This window comes from Sarcophilus harrisii, chromosome 6 (assembly GCF_902635505.1).
Source record: "Sarcophilus harrisii chromosome 6, mSarHar1.11, whole genome shotgun sequence".
Taxonomy (NCBI): domain Eukaryota; kingdom Metazoa; phylum Chordata; class Mammalia; order Dasyuromorphia; family Dasyuridae; genus Sarcophilus; species Sarcophilus harrisii.
Window position 1 is genome coordinate 81,742,996 of NC_045431.1, and position 16,404 is coordinate 81,759,399.

The 16,404-nt window shown below is 34.9% G+C and overlaps 1 protein-coding gene across 1 annotated transcript; it reads right to left on the bottom strand.

Annotated features, from left to right (window-relative positions):
- Positions 1–13,282: 13,282 nt before the first annotated feature.
- Positions 13,283–14,505, bottom strand: LOC116420030 (probable E3 ubiquitin-protein ligase TRIML1). Its single transcript, XM_031943346.1, has 2 exons — positions 14,428–14,505; positions 13,283–13,924 (listed from the first exon to the last, which is right to left on the bottom strand). Exons 1-2 carry the CDS (start codon positions 14,444–14,446, stop codon positions 13,437–13,439), a joined length of 507 nt encoding a protein of 168 aa, XP_031799206.1. The 5' UTR covers positions 14,447–14,505; the 3' UTR covers positions 13,283–13,436.
- Positions 14,506–16,404: the final 1,899 nt, after the last annotated feature.

Here is a 16,404-nt window from a genome sequence, read left to right on the forward strand (position 1 = left end):
TTGGGCAACCATTTTTCTCACCATGGTCTTATGTCAAAGCAATTCTGTCTATTAAAAATGACTGGAGGCACAGCTAGCTGGTGAAGTAGAGAGAGCACCATCCCTGAAGTCAGAAGGACCTAAGATCAAATCTGGCCTCAGACACTTAATACTTCCTGACCCTGGGCAAGTCACTTAACCCCAGTTGCCTTAGGGGAAAAAGATTGGAATATTAATGCATTATCTTCCCACAGACTTGACTACCACAGCAGAATTCTAAGATGAGATTCACAGAGGCACTCTATAGCCAGAGACATCCTTGTGCTAAGGACACAAGAATTGTCTGGTATAGAGATCCAGAGAGAATGAGACCTGTCCAGGTTCCACTTCAGTATCCCCCACACGTGTTGAAGATTCAGAAGTACAGAAGTTTGAAGCAATAGTCTATAACAAAGGTATTATGTTTTCCCAACAAGACAGACAATTTCTCCATTATAATTATTGAACAATGGAGGTAATGTAAAAGTCAGCATTGATCATACTTTAATATTTTTAATGATTGTTGAGGTTGTGAAATTGAGTTTCTAAAGGAAGTGAATTAAGGAAGAAAATGAAGCTCTCCACTGTTTCAGGAGACTCATTTGTATTTTTTTATTGGTTCAGGACATGGATGAAGCTCATTTAACTAAAAATTTCAAGGAAGAACTGACCTGCTCTGTGTGCATGCACTGCTTCAGACAACCAGTAACCTTGAGCTGTGGCCACAGCTTTTCCCGTATCTGTCTTCTCTAGAGCTGGGGAGAAGATGACAGACCCTGCCCTTGTCCTCTGTGCAGTAGACCCTTCCATGTGAGAGACAAAGAGCTCAACCATCTCTTGGGAAGCCGGCCAACATAGGCAGGACCCTGAGATCCTGTTTACCACACTTAAAAGGGGAAAAAAGTCACATGTGAGAAACACCAGGAAGAGAAAATGTTTTTATGAAAAGGACAAATCTTTCCTCTGTGTCAACTGTTTTCAGTCCCAGGAGCACATCAGGGATACAATGTAAACTATAAAGAAGGCTGCAGAGGACTCTAGGGTAAGTGTGTCTAGTTAAAAACTATCCAGGTTTTCCTTCTCTCCCAGTTGGTAGATCTTCTGAATCAGTCACTTGTGTAAGAAGCCACTGTTTTGGATCCCATGGAGCCTATGGGTGACCTATGGGTTAGCTTTGTCTTTCAGTTCCCAGACTACAAATAGTAGAGGCAATCTAAACATCATTGGCCTCCCTACTCTGATCTGTGAGATTTTGTTGATCTAACTTGGGGGAAGGGCAACATATGGGAAATGATGAGTGGTATTTCCTTAGGTAAATCTCCAAAAGACTTTGGATCTTCTCTGGAAAAACATAGCAACAGTTTAGAACATACTGACAGAAGAGAGAAAGAAAGAGAAGACTCAGAAGGTGACTGTCTTGCCCTCTTTGAGATGGGAATTAGTAGTATTCATGACAGCCTGATAAAAGTGTTCTTGAGGTTACTTTAAGGCAGTAGTTTCCCTCTTAAACATTTCAGCTTTTTAAGTGTAAAAGTTATATAATCCTAAAGAATGAGGGAATCAAATAACAAATCATAAAGACAATAATTTCATGTGAGAAAATTTATTGAGACAATATACCAAAACTTAAGGAATGTAGCCAAAGCAGTGTTTAAAAGAAAATTTATATATCTAAATACTTACATGAATAAAATAAAGAAGAGATCAATGAATTAGGCATACAACTATAAATGATAGAAAAAAAAAAACAAATTTCACTTATAAGTTTTTCAGAGGGATTAGACCTTATAACTGTATTGGCATTTTAACTTTTGGATTAGGATCCTCCTTAAAGCACAGATGTCAACAACTTCCCTAAAAGTTCTCTATAGTCTCAGAGACTTACGTAGAGCCAAAATTGACTGAGATATGTAGAAGGTTACCAGGCCAGTAAATGTCAGAAACAGGTCTCAAACTTTGAGTCTGAGGGCATTTGAGTGCCTATATAGTGCATTACAAACATGTTTTCTTCCCTTTGCAACAACTACTTCAAATTGTCTCTGGCACTAGAGATATTTATACTTCTGGAAAAAGTTTTGTAGGGAAAACAAAGGAAAGGGCCTTGGGACATGGATTCATGTACCTTATCAGACTAAGTTACTTCCTTGCAGGAAAAGATCAAAGTTTAGAGAGAGAGTTTGGCAGCTGAGTATAGAGCATTCCATGAATTGCTGGATAAAGAAGTAAAGGTTTATTTTCAAATAGTGACAACTTGAAGATTTTAAGATAAAGTGTGATAACACTATCCCAACAATTTCATAGCTTGAGAGAGGTGATCTTGGATATAGAACAATATAGTAGGAAGACCAATAGCCAGCTTCTAAAGGTGAGAACTGGAAAAAAAAATCAAATAATTTAATAGCATTTTACTAACCCAGCCCCCTGCCCCCAAGACCTCCAAAGGTTGGCTTTGATTCAATAAATCATAGGCTTAAGAAATATTGCTTCCCAGTTTAGACATATTTCTAATAAGACTGGTCCTCTGATTTTTCTAGAAGATGGTAGAGCTTGATAAGAAAAATATCAGAGACTTCTGCAGAAAAAGTCAATTATTATAGAAAAACCATCACCATCAAAAGGAGCAAATTTCCTAAATCAAAAACTTATGCTTATTTAGCGCAGTCATAAATTCCCCACAGACTCTTTCATAGAGTACCATTCAATTATTCATAACAGTAATATGTGTTTCTAATGTTGCTGGGAATGTATTAAAATATGTTTCATGTACCCTGGTTGAGAAGCTAAGGGATTTAGGGCCTATGTTATAATAAGACTTCATGGAAATATGTTAGAAACCAAACTAACTTGTGTAAGCAGAAGGATGGTGAGATTTCCACTTCTGACATATTTTCTTGATGAATATCTCAAGTCATAATGAGCTGAGATCCATGCAGTATTTGAGAAAAGAGGGTCAATTTTCCTCAGCGTATATGATTTTATGGGCAAGATGGAAAATCATGTCACAAAAGTGTCAGTATATAGCAGAACCCAGAGCTCACCTTCTCTCATTCTCCTTCTTTCCATGTGGTAGGAGGCACACTGACCAGGTAAGATTTAAATTTGAGTCCTGTTAAGAAGAGTGGAGCAAACATGGAAAGAAGTAATGATTAGCAGGGTCTGTCCAATGGGAGGAAAGGGCAATAAGATGAAAAACCATTGTCAATATCTGAAGATAACTGGGTCTGTCCTCTGCAGATGTGAATTCCTCTTGGGTCAATGTCCAGAGGTTGTCACCACTTTGGGGATAATGTTTCAGAAAAGTATAATGTGGGAAATGCTGAAAAGCTTCAAAGGTTAGAATCAGCCCGGGAGTCATTTGATCTCCATTTCAAAGTACCTAGTTACTTTTTTAAAAGCAGTTACTTGGGTGGGCATATAGGAAACTGTCATACTGTCTCAATTCAAGATTATCCAGAGGCAGCAAAAGGAGCATGAAGATTATTTCTTTGCAACAATTCAAGGTTGTTGTTGATGTTTTTCTAAGGAAAAAAATTGTTTTTTTTTAGACCTGGAAATATTTCTAAGCAGCAATGTCATCCTGCAAGTGATACAGTGAGTGAAGATTCTTGTCTTCAATTAATAGTAATTCTCTGACATTTGCCATATGCAGGCTGTGAGGTAATTTAAGACAGTTTGGTCCTCCAACTGAAATAAATCTTCTTTGGGGAATTTTTCTGCTCTGATTTCATGGATCCAGAAGAATTTGATTAGTGGAAACAATATATTATGTCTCTTTGTCTACTCGGACTTTAAGAACCTAAATCACTTAACTACTTGTTCTTTCTTATCAGTGTCCCTGACCCTGAATCCCAAAAAATATCTCTCCATTTCTCATTCTATCTGATGACCTGAGGACTGTCATATGTAGGAGCAACCAGCAGAATATACACCTTTTCCCCAATCAAGATGAAAGTAATTTCATTTGGGGGGCTCAAATCTTCACAGCTGGTATCCACTACTTGGGGATTTAAGTAGGAGATTCCAGACAATGGGCAGTTGATGTATTCAAGAAGTCAAAGAGGAGAACTGGAGGTCTCCTTTTCTTTTTTGATAAATTACTCTTTCTTTCAAGTGGTAAAACAGAGGATGAGTATAATATATCATGACTATTCCCTCCTGTTTTAAACATCTAGTTCCTTTCCCTATCTATCCAATTGGCATTTTGCTAGACTGTAATGAAGATACTTCTCTTTTAACATGCTTTGGCAGAATGCTTCATATATCATTTGCCTCATTTCTCCTTCTTTGGACCAATTTGGCCTTTCTTTTCTCCTCTTCCAAAAGGGGAAGAGGATAGGACTCCCATGACTATTAGTCCTTGTCATATTTCTAATTTTAAAGCATTGTAATAATCAAGACGCAACTCCAAAACAGATATCTGGCTAGCTCTCAATGTTATTCATAAAGTGTTATCTCAAAGCATTTATGTTGGGTGCTTGGTAAGGAAACCTTAGATTTCTATTATATGGCAAAAATACTGATTTTTTTTTTAACAGAACGTTATCAGAAAGGTTACTATGCTGCCAATAAATATTCACTAAATTCTCACTTGGACATGTTCCAAATCTGATATTATAACAGGTTTAAATCTCGCCCTATCATTTAATAGAGTAGAAAACCTTTAGAAAACCACATATTTGTTCATTTAAAAAAAAAATTTAAAACAAATACAAAGTAAGAAAAAACAAAATAGAAAAAAAGAACATAGAAAAATGAAAAAAAATATATTATTTGCCCAGGAGAACATCAAGGAGGATTCAGAATATGTGGATTTCCATTTCTAGTAAACATGTGTAATAATAGAAGACATAATATTTGTGACAATCCATATTTTAATTTTGCTTCTTTGTAGGTTCTTTTTTTAATCTATTGTGTAATTTTTACTTTCTTCTTTTTTTTTCCCTTTTTATCCCCTCCACCTCCTTCCAGCATGCTATAATTAAACATAGATATATTTATGTACATATAAATATATGTATATACACACAGAAACACATCCATATCTATATACACATTTATCCATATGTAAACATGTAACTGAAACAAAATTAATATGGCTGAGACATAATGTAAATTTCACTCTTTATCAGATCTTTAAGTTTGACTTTTTCTGAGATCAGTGATTACTAGCATTATATTGTCCTAATAAATTCTACTCCTGATCATTGTTATTGTGTTTGTATATATCTCTTTTTTTTATCCCTGCTAACTCTTCTATTTTAATTCTACTCTTTAACCTGCTACCTTTAAGTTGTCTTGCAATTACTAACCTCCCCCTTAACCATGCATCTCTCCCTTATCTTATACCCCTATCCTTTCTCTCCTTCTTTATGCCATTCTCATTAATTTACACACTTTATCCTATTCCCATTAATCTAAACACTCTTACATAATCCACGTTATATTATTCATTCCCCATTATTTATTTTTTTGGAATTTGGAGGTTATTATACCCTTCTTGGTTATACATAGGCATTTCCCCATTTAACCCATTCCTAATGTAAGTAGGTTTTTAGAACTACCCACTCTCCTCCCCCATTTAATGCCTTTGTGTGGATTCTTTGCCTCTATCTCATTCACAGAGCATAATTAGTATTTTTACATTTTAATAGATAGATTTGTTTTTAAGGGTTTTTCATACTTAGCTCTGCCCCAGCCTTTGTTTTGGACTACCTATACTGTGTTCTTCTAATTTATTTATAATCTCTTAAGGACTGTTGCTTTATAATCTAGTTTTAGGTCTGGTACAGCTAGGCAACCTTCATTTGTTTTTTGTTTTATTTTCATTAGTTCCCTTGAAATTCTTCACCTTTTGTTCTTCTATATGAATTTTGCTATTATTTTTTCCAGGTCATTAAAATAGTTTCTTAGGATTCTGATTGGTATAGCACTAAATAAATAGATTAGTTTAGGGAGTATTGTCTTCTTTATTATATTCACTTGACCTATCCAAAAGCACTTGCAATTTTTCCAGTTGTTTAGATCTGACTTTATTTGTGTGGAAAGTGTTTTGTAGGTTTGCTGATATAGTTCCTGACTTTCCCTTGGCAGATAGATACCTAAATATTTTATGCTTTCAACAGTTATTTTAAATGGAATTTAAATTCCATTTGTATTTTTGCTGTTGGACTTTTTTAGTGATGTATAAAAATGCTGAGGATTTATGTAGGGAATCTCTTAACACTTTCAAAGTTTAAGATTATAGAGATTGAAGGACATTGTCAGAGACCAAATGTACACCTTATGAAGATGAGTTGGAAACATACTAATTCTGGGCTACTTTCCTAATGCAAAAAGCCTAGCAGTCTTTGGTCATTTAGCTACAAGGCAAAGAAACCAGCACAGACTCCTAGAAAAGTCTGAGCAAACCCATGTTCATTGTAGAATTATAACATCACTAGAATCATTGCATATGGAGGTAAAGGATAGAGGTAGGATGAAGAAGAGTTTACCACATCATACAGTCCATAAATCAATATCATTATATGTCACATTCAGTAATTAGCATTAGGAATACAAAAAAGACACAAAGGAAATTCTTGTCCCCAAGCTCAGCATCTGCTGAACGGGATAATAAGCAAAGAAACACAGACATGAAAGCTAAATACATGATAAATAAGAAACAAAAAAAAAAAAGCAAAAATTTTAAAAAGCACTAGAATTAAGGAAAGGCTTCCTATAGAAGATGAAGTTTTACCATTTTTAGTCATAAGAAAAAAGTGGTCTAAATCACTATTGATCCAAGAAATGCAAATTAAGATAACTCGGGGGTACTACTACACACCTTTCAGATTGGCTAAGGTGATAGGAAAAGATAATCATAATTGTTGGTGGGGATGTGGGGAAACTAAAACTCTAATATATTGTTGATGGAATTGTGAGCTGATCCAAACATTTGGGAGAGCAATTTGGAACTATGCCCAAAGAGCCATCAAACTGGGCATACCCTTTGATCCAGCAATGTCTCTACTGGGCCTGTATCCCAAAGAGATCTTAAAAAGGGAAAAAGGAATCACATGTGAAGAAAAAAATTTTTTTTGTAGCGGCAAGCAACTGGAAACTGAATTGTTGCCTATCAGTTGGGGATTGGTTGAATAAGTTATATATAAATTTTATGATTATATGTTTGTTCTATAAGAAACTGATGAGGTTTACATCCCCTCTATTCCTGGTGGTGATGAGGTTAGTAACAATAAGAGAGTTGTTAAAATCCCCTTTTGGTCGGCCATAGATTCAAAGTGAAAGAATTCACTTATCCTGAATTATTAATTGCAAAATGAAAGTTTATTGTTGGAATGAAGCCAGTTTGCTAAGAGACTGACTTCTATACTGGCAGAATCCTATCAGGAAATAGAATCTTGCACTGAGAAGAGAATGCCTTCTCAGCAGACAGAGGGTCCTAGCAAATTGCTTGGACCTCTATAAGGAGTAAGTCCAGAAACTGCCTTTTAAAAGGAGTCTTGAGACTTCAGGACTCAGGCTCCCAGGCTTAGATGCTTATCAGTCTCCAGCCCAGATCTCCTATTGAAATTAACAAAACTTCAAAGGGTTCCTTTTTGATCCGGATTTCTAATTGAATCAAAAGCTCTGGTATCCCAGAAAGATAACTTATCTGGGGATATGCCTTCCCAGGAGGGCTAAGACTCAAAAGGAGTTTCTCTAGGTGTAGCTGGTTCTATTTATCACTAATCAATTGGAAGTGAATTGGATCTTTTAATTGCCAAAGATATCCGCTTCCATCAGAATTGAGCCTTATATAGTATAATGTATTGTTGTTGTGTATAATGATCTCCTGGTTCTGCTCATTTCACTTAGCGTCAATTCATGTAAGTTTCTCCAAGCCTCTCTGTATTCATCCTGCTGGTCATTTCTTACAGAGAAATAATATTCCATAACATTGACATACCATAATTTACTCAGCCATTCTCCAACTGATAGGCATCCATTCAATTTCTAGCTCCTAGCCACTATGAAAAGGGCTGCCACAAACATTTTTGCATATATAGGTCCTTTCCTTTCTTCAATATCTCCTTGGGATATAAATCCAGTAGTAATACTGCTGGATCAAAGGGTATCACAGTTTGATAACTTTGGGGCATAATTCCAAATTGCTCTTTAGAATGATTGAATCAATTCACAATTCCACCAACAATGCATCAGTGTCTCAGTTTTCTCATATCCCTCAACATTCGTCATTATCTTTTCCTGCCATCTTAGCCAATGTGAAAGGTGGGTAGTGGTATTTCAGAGTTGTATTATATGTAGAAAAGTGGCTGAAGATTGATTCTATTTTGTTTTTTCTTACTTTGTATTTGTTTTAAATTTTTAAAAAATGAACGAATATGTGGTTTTCTAAAATGCCAACTTACATTTTTCTGATCAATAGTGATTTGGAACACCTTTTCATGTGAGTAGAAATAGTTTCAATTTCATCATTTGAAAATTGTTCATATCCTTTGACCATTTATCAATTGGAGAATGGCTTGATTTCTTATAAATTAGAGTCAATTCTCTCTATATTTTGGAGATGAGGCCTTTATCAGAACTTTTAACTGTAAAAATGTTTTCCCAGTTTATTGTTTTCTTTCTAATCTTGCTTGCATTAGTTTTGTTTGTACAAAGGCTTTTCAATTTGATATAATCAAAATTTTCTATTTTGTGATCAATAATGATCTTTTATTCTTCTTTGGTCACAAATTCCTTCCTCCTCCACAAGTCTGAGAGGTAAACTATCCTATGTTCCTCTAATATATTTATAATCTCATTCTTTATGCCTAAATCATGGACCCATTTTGATCTTATCTTGATGTACGGTGTTAAGTGTGCATCTATGCCTAGTTTCTGCCATACTAATTTCCAATTTTTCCCAGCAATTTTGTGGAATAGTAGAATTTTTATCCCAAAAGGTGGGATCTTTGGGTTTAGTCAAATACTAGATTGCTATAGTTATTGACTATTTTATCCTATGAACCTTACCTATTCCACTGATGAACTAGTCTATTTCTTAGCCAATAACAAATGGTTTTGGTGACTGCTGCTTTATAATATAGTTTTAGATCAGGTACAGCTAGGCTACCTTCATTTGATTTTTTTCATTAGTTCCTTGAAATTCTTGACCTTTTGTTCTTCCATATGAATTTTGGTTATTTTTTCTAGGCCATTAAAATAGTTTCTTGGGAGTCTGATTGGTATAGCACTAAATAAATAGATTAATCTAAGTAATATTGTCATCTTTATTATATTCACTCAGCCTATCCAAGAGCACTTATTATTTTTCCAATTATTTAAATCTAATTTTATTTGTGTGGAAAGTGTTTTGTAGATTTGCTCCTATAATTCCTGATTTTCCTTTGGTAGAATTTTTAGATTCCCAAATATTTTATCTATTGACAGATATTTTGAATGGAATTTCTCTTTATATCTCTTGCTATTGGATTTTGTGGGTGATGTATAAAAATGCTGAAGATTTTTGTGGATTTATTTTGTATCCTGCAACTTTGCTAAAGTTGTGGATTCTTTCTAATAGTTTTTAGTAGAATGTCTAGGGTTCTCTATATATACCATCATATCATCTGCAAAGAGAGCTAATTTGGTTTCCTCATTATCCACTCTAATTCCTTTCATCACTTTCTCAACTCCTCTTGCTGAAGGTAGCATTTCTAATATAATATTGAATAGTAATGGTGATAGTGGGCAACCTTGTTTCCTCCTTATCTTACTAGGAATCGTTCCAGTTTATCCCCATTACATGTGATGCTTACTGACTGTTAAATAGATGCTCCTAACTATTTTAAGGAAAAGTTCATTTATTCCTATACTCTCAAGTGTTTTTTATTAAGAATGGATATTGGATTTTATCAAATGTAAAGCTAGTATTTCTAATACAATATTAAATAGTAATAGTGACAGTGGGCAACCTTGTTTCACTTCTTATCTTACTGGGAGTAATTCCAGTTTATCCCATTACATATGATGCTTACTGATGATGTTAAATAGATGCTACTGACTATTTTCAGGAAGAGTCTATTTATTCTTATACTTTTAAGTGTTTTTAATAGGAATTGATGTTGGATTTTATCAATGCTTTTTCTGCATCTATTGAGATGATCATATGGTTTTTGTTAATTTGGTTATTGATATAGTCAATTTTGCTAATAGTTTCCTAATATTGAACTAGACCTGCACTCCTGGTATAAATCCTACTGGGTCAATGTGTATTATCCTGGGGATGATTTTCTGTAATCTTTTACTAATATTTTATTTAAGATTTTTCATCAATATTCATTAGGAGGATTGGTCTATAATTTTTTTTCTGTTTTCAACCTACCTGGTTTAGATATCAGTACCATATCTATATCATAAAAGGAATTTGGTAGGACTCCTTCAATTCCATTTTTCAAATAGTTCATATAACATTAGAGTTAACTGTTCTTTAAAAGTTTGGTAGAATTCACATGAAATCCATCTGGTCCTAGGATTTTTTTAGGAACTGATTAATAACTTGTTCTATTTCTTTTTCCAAAATGGGACTTTTTAGCCAATTTATTTCTTCTTCTATTTATCTGAACAATCTATATTTTTGAAGGTATTTATCCATTTCATTTAAATTATCAAATTTGTTGACATAAAGTTGGGCAAAGTAACTCCTAATTATTGCTCTAATTTCCTCTTCATTAGTGGAAATTTCTCCTTTTTCATTTTAAGACTAACAATTTCATTTTCCTCTTTCATTTTTCTAATCAAATTTACCAAGGGTTTATATATTTTGTTTTTTCATAGAACCAACTCTTAGTTTTATTTAATTATTCAATAGTTTTATTTTTACTTTCAATTTTATTAATCTCTCCTTTTATTTTTAGAATTTCAAGTTTAGTGTTTGACAGGTTTTTAAATTTGCTCTTTTTCTAGCTTTTTTAGTTGCAAGCCTAATTCATTGATTTTCTCTTTCTCTATTTTTGCAAGTAGGCCTCTAGAGATATAAATTTTCCCCTTATTACCACTTTGGCTGCATTCCACATATTTTGGTATGATGTCTCATTATTGTCATTCTCTTGGGTGAAATTATTAATTGTATCTATGATTTGTTGTTTCACCCATTCATTCTCTAGGATGAGATTATTTAGTTGTCAATTATTTTTGGTCTCTTTTCTCCTGGCTCTTTATTGAATGTAATTTTTATTGCATCATGATCTGAAAAGGAAACATTTACTATTTCTGCCTTTCTGCATTTGAATTTAAAGGTCTTTATGTCCTAATATATGGTCAATTTTGTATAATTTCCATGAACTGCTAAAAGAAAGTGTACTCCTTTCTGTCTCCATTTAGTTTTCTCCAAAGATCTATCATACTTAACTTTTACCTCTTTAACTTCTTTCTTATTTATTTTGTGGTTTGATTTATTTAGTTCTAAGGTGCAAGGCTGAGATCTCCCACTATTAAAGTTTTGCTGACTATTTCTTCTTGCAGCTCTCTTACCTTCTCTTTTAAGACTTTAGATGCTACATCACTTGGTGCATATATGTTTAATATTGATGTTGCTTCATTATCTATTTACTCTTTAGCAAGATATAGTCCCCTTCCTTATCTCTTTTAATTAGATCAATTTTTGCTTTTCTTGGTCTGAGATCAGGATGGCTACTCCTGCTTTTGACTTCACCTGAAGCACAATAGATTCTATTCAGCCTTTTACCTTTACTCTGTATGTATTGCTCTGCTTCAAGTGTTTCAATTAACCAAATGTTTATATAATTTGTAGTTTTCATATAACCAACTCTTTGTTTTGTTTATTAGCTTAATTACTTTATTAATTTTCCTTTGAGTTTCAAAATTTATAATTTGATATTTAATTAGGGGTTTCAGTTTCTTCTTTTCTGAGGTTATTTAGTTGCATGCCTAATTCATTGATCTCCTCTTTCTCTATTTTTTAGTGTAGCTATTTAGAAATATAAATTTTCCCTTGAGAAGTACTTTGGCTGCATTTTATGGGTTTTGGTATGTTGTTTCATTATTGTCATTTTCTTGGATGAAATTATGTATTGTTTCTATGATTTGGTATGACCTATTCATTCTTAAATTAACAAAAACAAAGGTGGAAATTTCTTTCCAGATCAGTGAGGTGTTTTGACACTGGAGATGCTAAATTGCAGGCTGTTTGAAGGAAAACAGTGTGGAAGAAAAGATTTATATTTGTTACTTTGATTCAGTGATTCCTTGCAGTGGTTGAGGTTCCCAAAGATCGAATGGATCAGTAGACACAGTACAAGATTATGGAATCTAGCCCATCTGGATTTCTGAGGTAGGCAATAAAGATATCCAGGACAAATGTGAGAGGCAGCACCAGGTGGTAAGTGCAAAGCCACATGTGTTACTATTTGCCTGAGGAAGAACTGTTTTCTAAGGAGTAACTACTATATAAAGACACATTTAGTGACAATGGAATGAACAGTTGCCTATGATTCTTGAGGCAATCTTGTAATATGAATTGTAAACCTTCATTTATTCTGGTACCACAATATGGACTTGTATTATGTGTAGAAAAGTGGCTAAAAACTGTTTCATATCAGATCTGGGAGGGAGCTGAAAAAGTATGTCAGCTAATGCCCAACCCCATCATTTACATTTAAACATTGGAGGACCATAATCAGAAAATTCCAAATCTTTTAAAAGCTCAACTTTTAAAGGGCAATGGTGGTGCTTGAGATCTGGGGATAGGGTGGTGTGAAGCACATTTTATAGTCATAAACAAACATAACTGTGCTCCAATATGAAAAGGAAAAATGGCTTAGGTTGAAGAAGGCTTGAGACAGAGGCATCTAGGTCACACAGCTATCAGAATGCCAGGCTGCAGAAATGAAGATTCCTCTTCTTCAGTTCAAATCCAATCTCAGACACATATTAGCTGTGTGACCCTGGGCAAGACATTTTACCCTGCTTGCCTTGGTTTCCTCATCTGCAAGATGAGCTGGAGAACATAATAGCAAACCACTCCAGTATCTTTGCCAAGAAAACCCATATGTGTTTATGAAAAGTCAGTCTTGAAGGAAAAACTGATCCTCTTAGTTTATATAGAGAGAAATATAGATACAAAGAAGTAGAGCTGTGGCATGGACAGAAAATGATACCAGATATGAAACAAGACCTAATTAGGATTCACTTGAGTGTTATTTAAAAAAATTTTGAGAACTCTGACCTCTTTTGAAAAAAAATCCTTTATTTTATAATTCAATTTACATTGATCCAATTAAATTCGACTTCAAACCATGGATGTTGGATGACTTCTAATCACTAAGGAAAAAATGCTTTTACACCACAAAATATGAACATGATTGATCTGTAAATCTTAGAAAGTATTTATCATAGAAGAACCATTAAATATGTGCTCATGAACAATGGAATATTGGTCTCAGGGGCTCAGAAAAGGGGAAAGTTGGAAAACTCAATAAAAAGGATTTCTTCAGGACATCATAAAATGAAATCCTGCCTTGATTATACTCTAGAAAAATCCCAACTATGCGAATAGGGTTCACTGCCAGTGGTGGTATATGGGAGCAACTGCTGATCACAGTGCAAGTATCCTCATTTTGTATATAAGTAATCAGAAATACATCTCCAGGAAAGAATGGGACACTAGAATTCCTGCTGACTGACTCCTTACACACCCCAACTTTCCATTTCATACTGTTTCCCACATCCACTTCCCAGTAGTGAACACCAGAAGTAAAAACTTGAGCCCCCAAAATGATTTCATCTTCAAATCGGTCTGGGGTCATAGGTACATTCTGCAGGCATCCTACATTCCTGACTGTCTTCAGATCATTAGACACGATGAGATGGGGAGAGGCACTTTCAGGATCCAGGGTCACATTCACTGCAAAAAAAGCAAAAAAAAAAAAAAATGTTAAGAAGATCAAGGTTTGAGATTCTCAAAACTTGAATGAGCCCATAAGTGCAGTACTGCATTCCTACTAAGGAGTCCAGCTGGACAAATGAATGAGAATAAAAGTCTCCCAGGACCCTCTAAATGTGGATGCTGATTTAGTTCTCAAAATTAAATACACTCTATCCCCACCATTCAACACCAAAGATGTTTAGAGACTGCCTCTATCTGAAGTAGAAGCCTTTAACATAACAGTTGTGATCTGACTTCATATTCAGTAATAAGCACCAGAATACATGGCAAGTTTTTTTTTTAAATCAATAAATATCACTGCACTTGGACACAGTAATGATCAGGGTTCTCCCTATATCGCTCTGGAGCCAGTTCCAAGATTGGAAAAAGTGCTAGGTCCTCCTACATGCACCCCCACCCACCTGAATCCCAGTGAGTTAAGCCACACATCCATTTAGGGGCTTAGTGCCATCAATGCTCACCTCTGAATGTATTCATCATTTCAAATATCCCAGTGATATGAATTCTTGCCAGTTTATTTCTTGTTGTCTCTGGACACTTGCTCAATAGCATCTGAATCCTAAAAAGAGAATAGATTCATTTACTATTTGTGATTAGTAGAAACCCTCCATGGACCTTGCAAGGTATTTTATCCCACTTCTCCATTGAAGGCTCTCCCCTTAATCAGTCCTTGTTACGGGCTTTCTTCCTATGCCCCAAACATCCATACACTCACATAACTCAGGTGGTCTAAAGGGAATCTTACCTCCTAGATGTGTCTCCAGCAACCTGGGGAAGAAAAGAGACAGCAGATCAATAAGGAGTTTAATATACCCTGGGACCAAGAACTCCTATGACAAGGTTTCTAGCTATACTTTTATTTTTTTTTATTAAAGCTTTTTATTTTTCAACACACTTACCTGGATAATTCTTTGACATTAACCCTTGCAAAACTTTGTGTATCATTTTTTCCCTCCTTCCCACACACCTTCACTAGATGACAACTTGTCCGACATATGTTAGATGTGATAGAAATATGTTAAATACAGTATATGCATACATATCTTTATAATTATCTTGCTGTGTTGCGAATCACACTCAGTTCCCACAGTCTTCTCTCTGGATGTAGATGGCTCTATGCTTATAGGTCTCACCAGCTAAGGTTTCATTCAGAAAGTACAAGTAAAATAAAGTCAGAAAAAGAATTCCAGAGAGAGGGAAAGAAGGAAGGAGGGAGGAAGTAAGAGAGGCAGAGAATGAAGAAGGAAGAAAGAAAAGAAGGGAGGAAGGAAGGAAAGAAGGGACAGAAAGATGGAAGAAAGAAAGGAAGGGAGGAAGGAAGGAAAGAAGGGACAGAAAGAAGAAAGAGAAGAATGAAGGGAGGGAAGGAAGGTAAGAAGGGAGAAAAGAAAGAAAGGATGGAAGGAGGGAGAAAGGACAGGTTGTTGGTAAATTCTCCTAGTGAAAATGAAAATGATCCAAGTCTCATCATCTGAAAAGGGCCCTATGGTAAAGAATCATCAAGAATTCCCCATTTCCCACATATCTCAGGGAACTACAATCATTATAGAAACCCTGTCCTGACAATAGCTCAGTTTGTGAAAACATTTTACTCAAAGTATTCTATTTCTTTCTTCTATTCTTCCTTTCAAATTTAAGACATTCCTCTTTGTTCCAATTCATTGCAGAGAAACCAGAGTACTTTGTAATAAAGTGAACAAGTACTTGCTGATACTTCTCCTTTTCCCTTACATCACTGGGGACATCTCATCCATAACTCTGGGGATACACTGTGTGGTTTGCTCAGACTCTCTTGGGGAACCTGTGCCAGACTCATTATTCTGATCCTAAAATACCAGTGGAGGCTTTTTGAATTAGAAAAGTGTCCCAGCTGATACGTTGTTGGTGGAATTGTGAATGCATCCAACCATTCTGAAGAGAAATTTGGAACTATGCTCAAAAAGTTATCAAACTGTGAATACCCTTTGATCCATAAGTGTTACTACTGAGCTTATATCCCAAAGAGATCTTAAAGAAGGGAAAGGAACCCATATGTACAAAAATGTTTATGGCAGCCCTTTTTGTAGTGGCTAGAAACTTGAAACACTGATTGGATGCCCATCAATTGGAGAATGGTTGGATAAATTGTGGTATATGAATGTTATGGAATATTATTGTTTAGTAAGAAATGACCAGCAGGATGATTTCAGAGAAACCTGGAGAGACTTACATGAATTGATGCTAAGTGAAATGAGCAGAACCAGAAGATCATTATACACTTCAACTATACTATACTATACTATACTATTATGATCAATTCTGATTGACATGGCTCTCTTCAACAATGAAATGAACCAAATCAGTTCTATTTCTGCAGTAATGAAGAGAATCAGCTACATGTGACGAAAGAACTATGGAAAATAAATATGGACCACAGCATAGCATTTTCATTCCTTCTG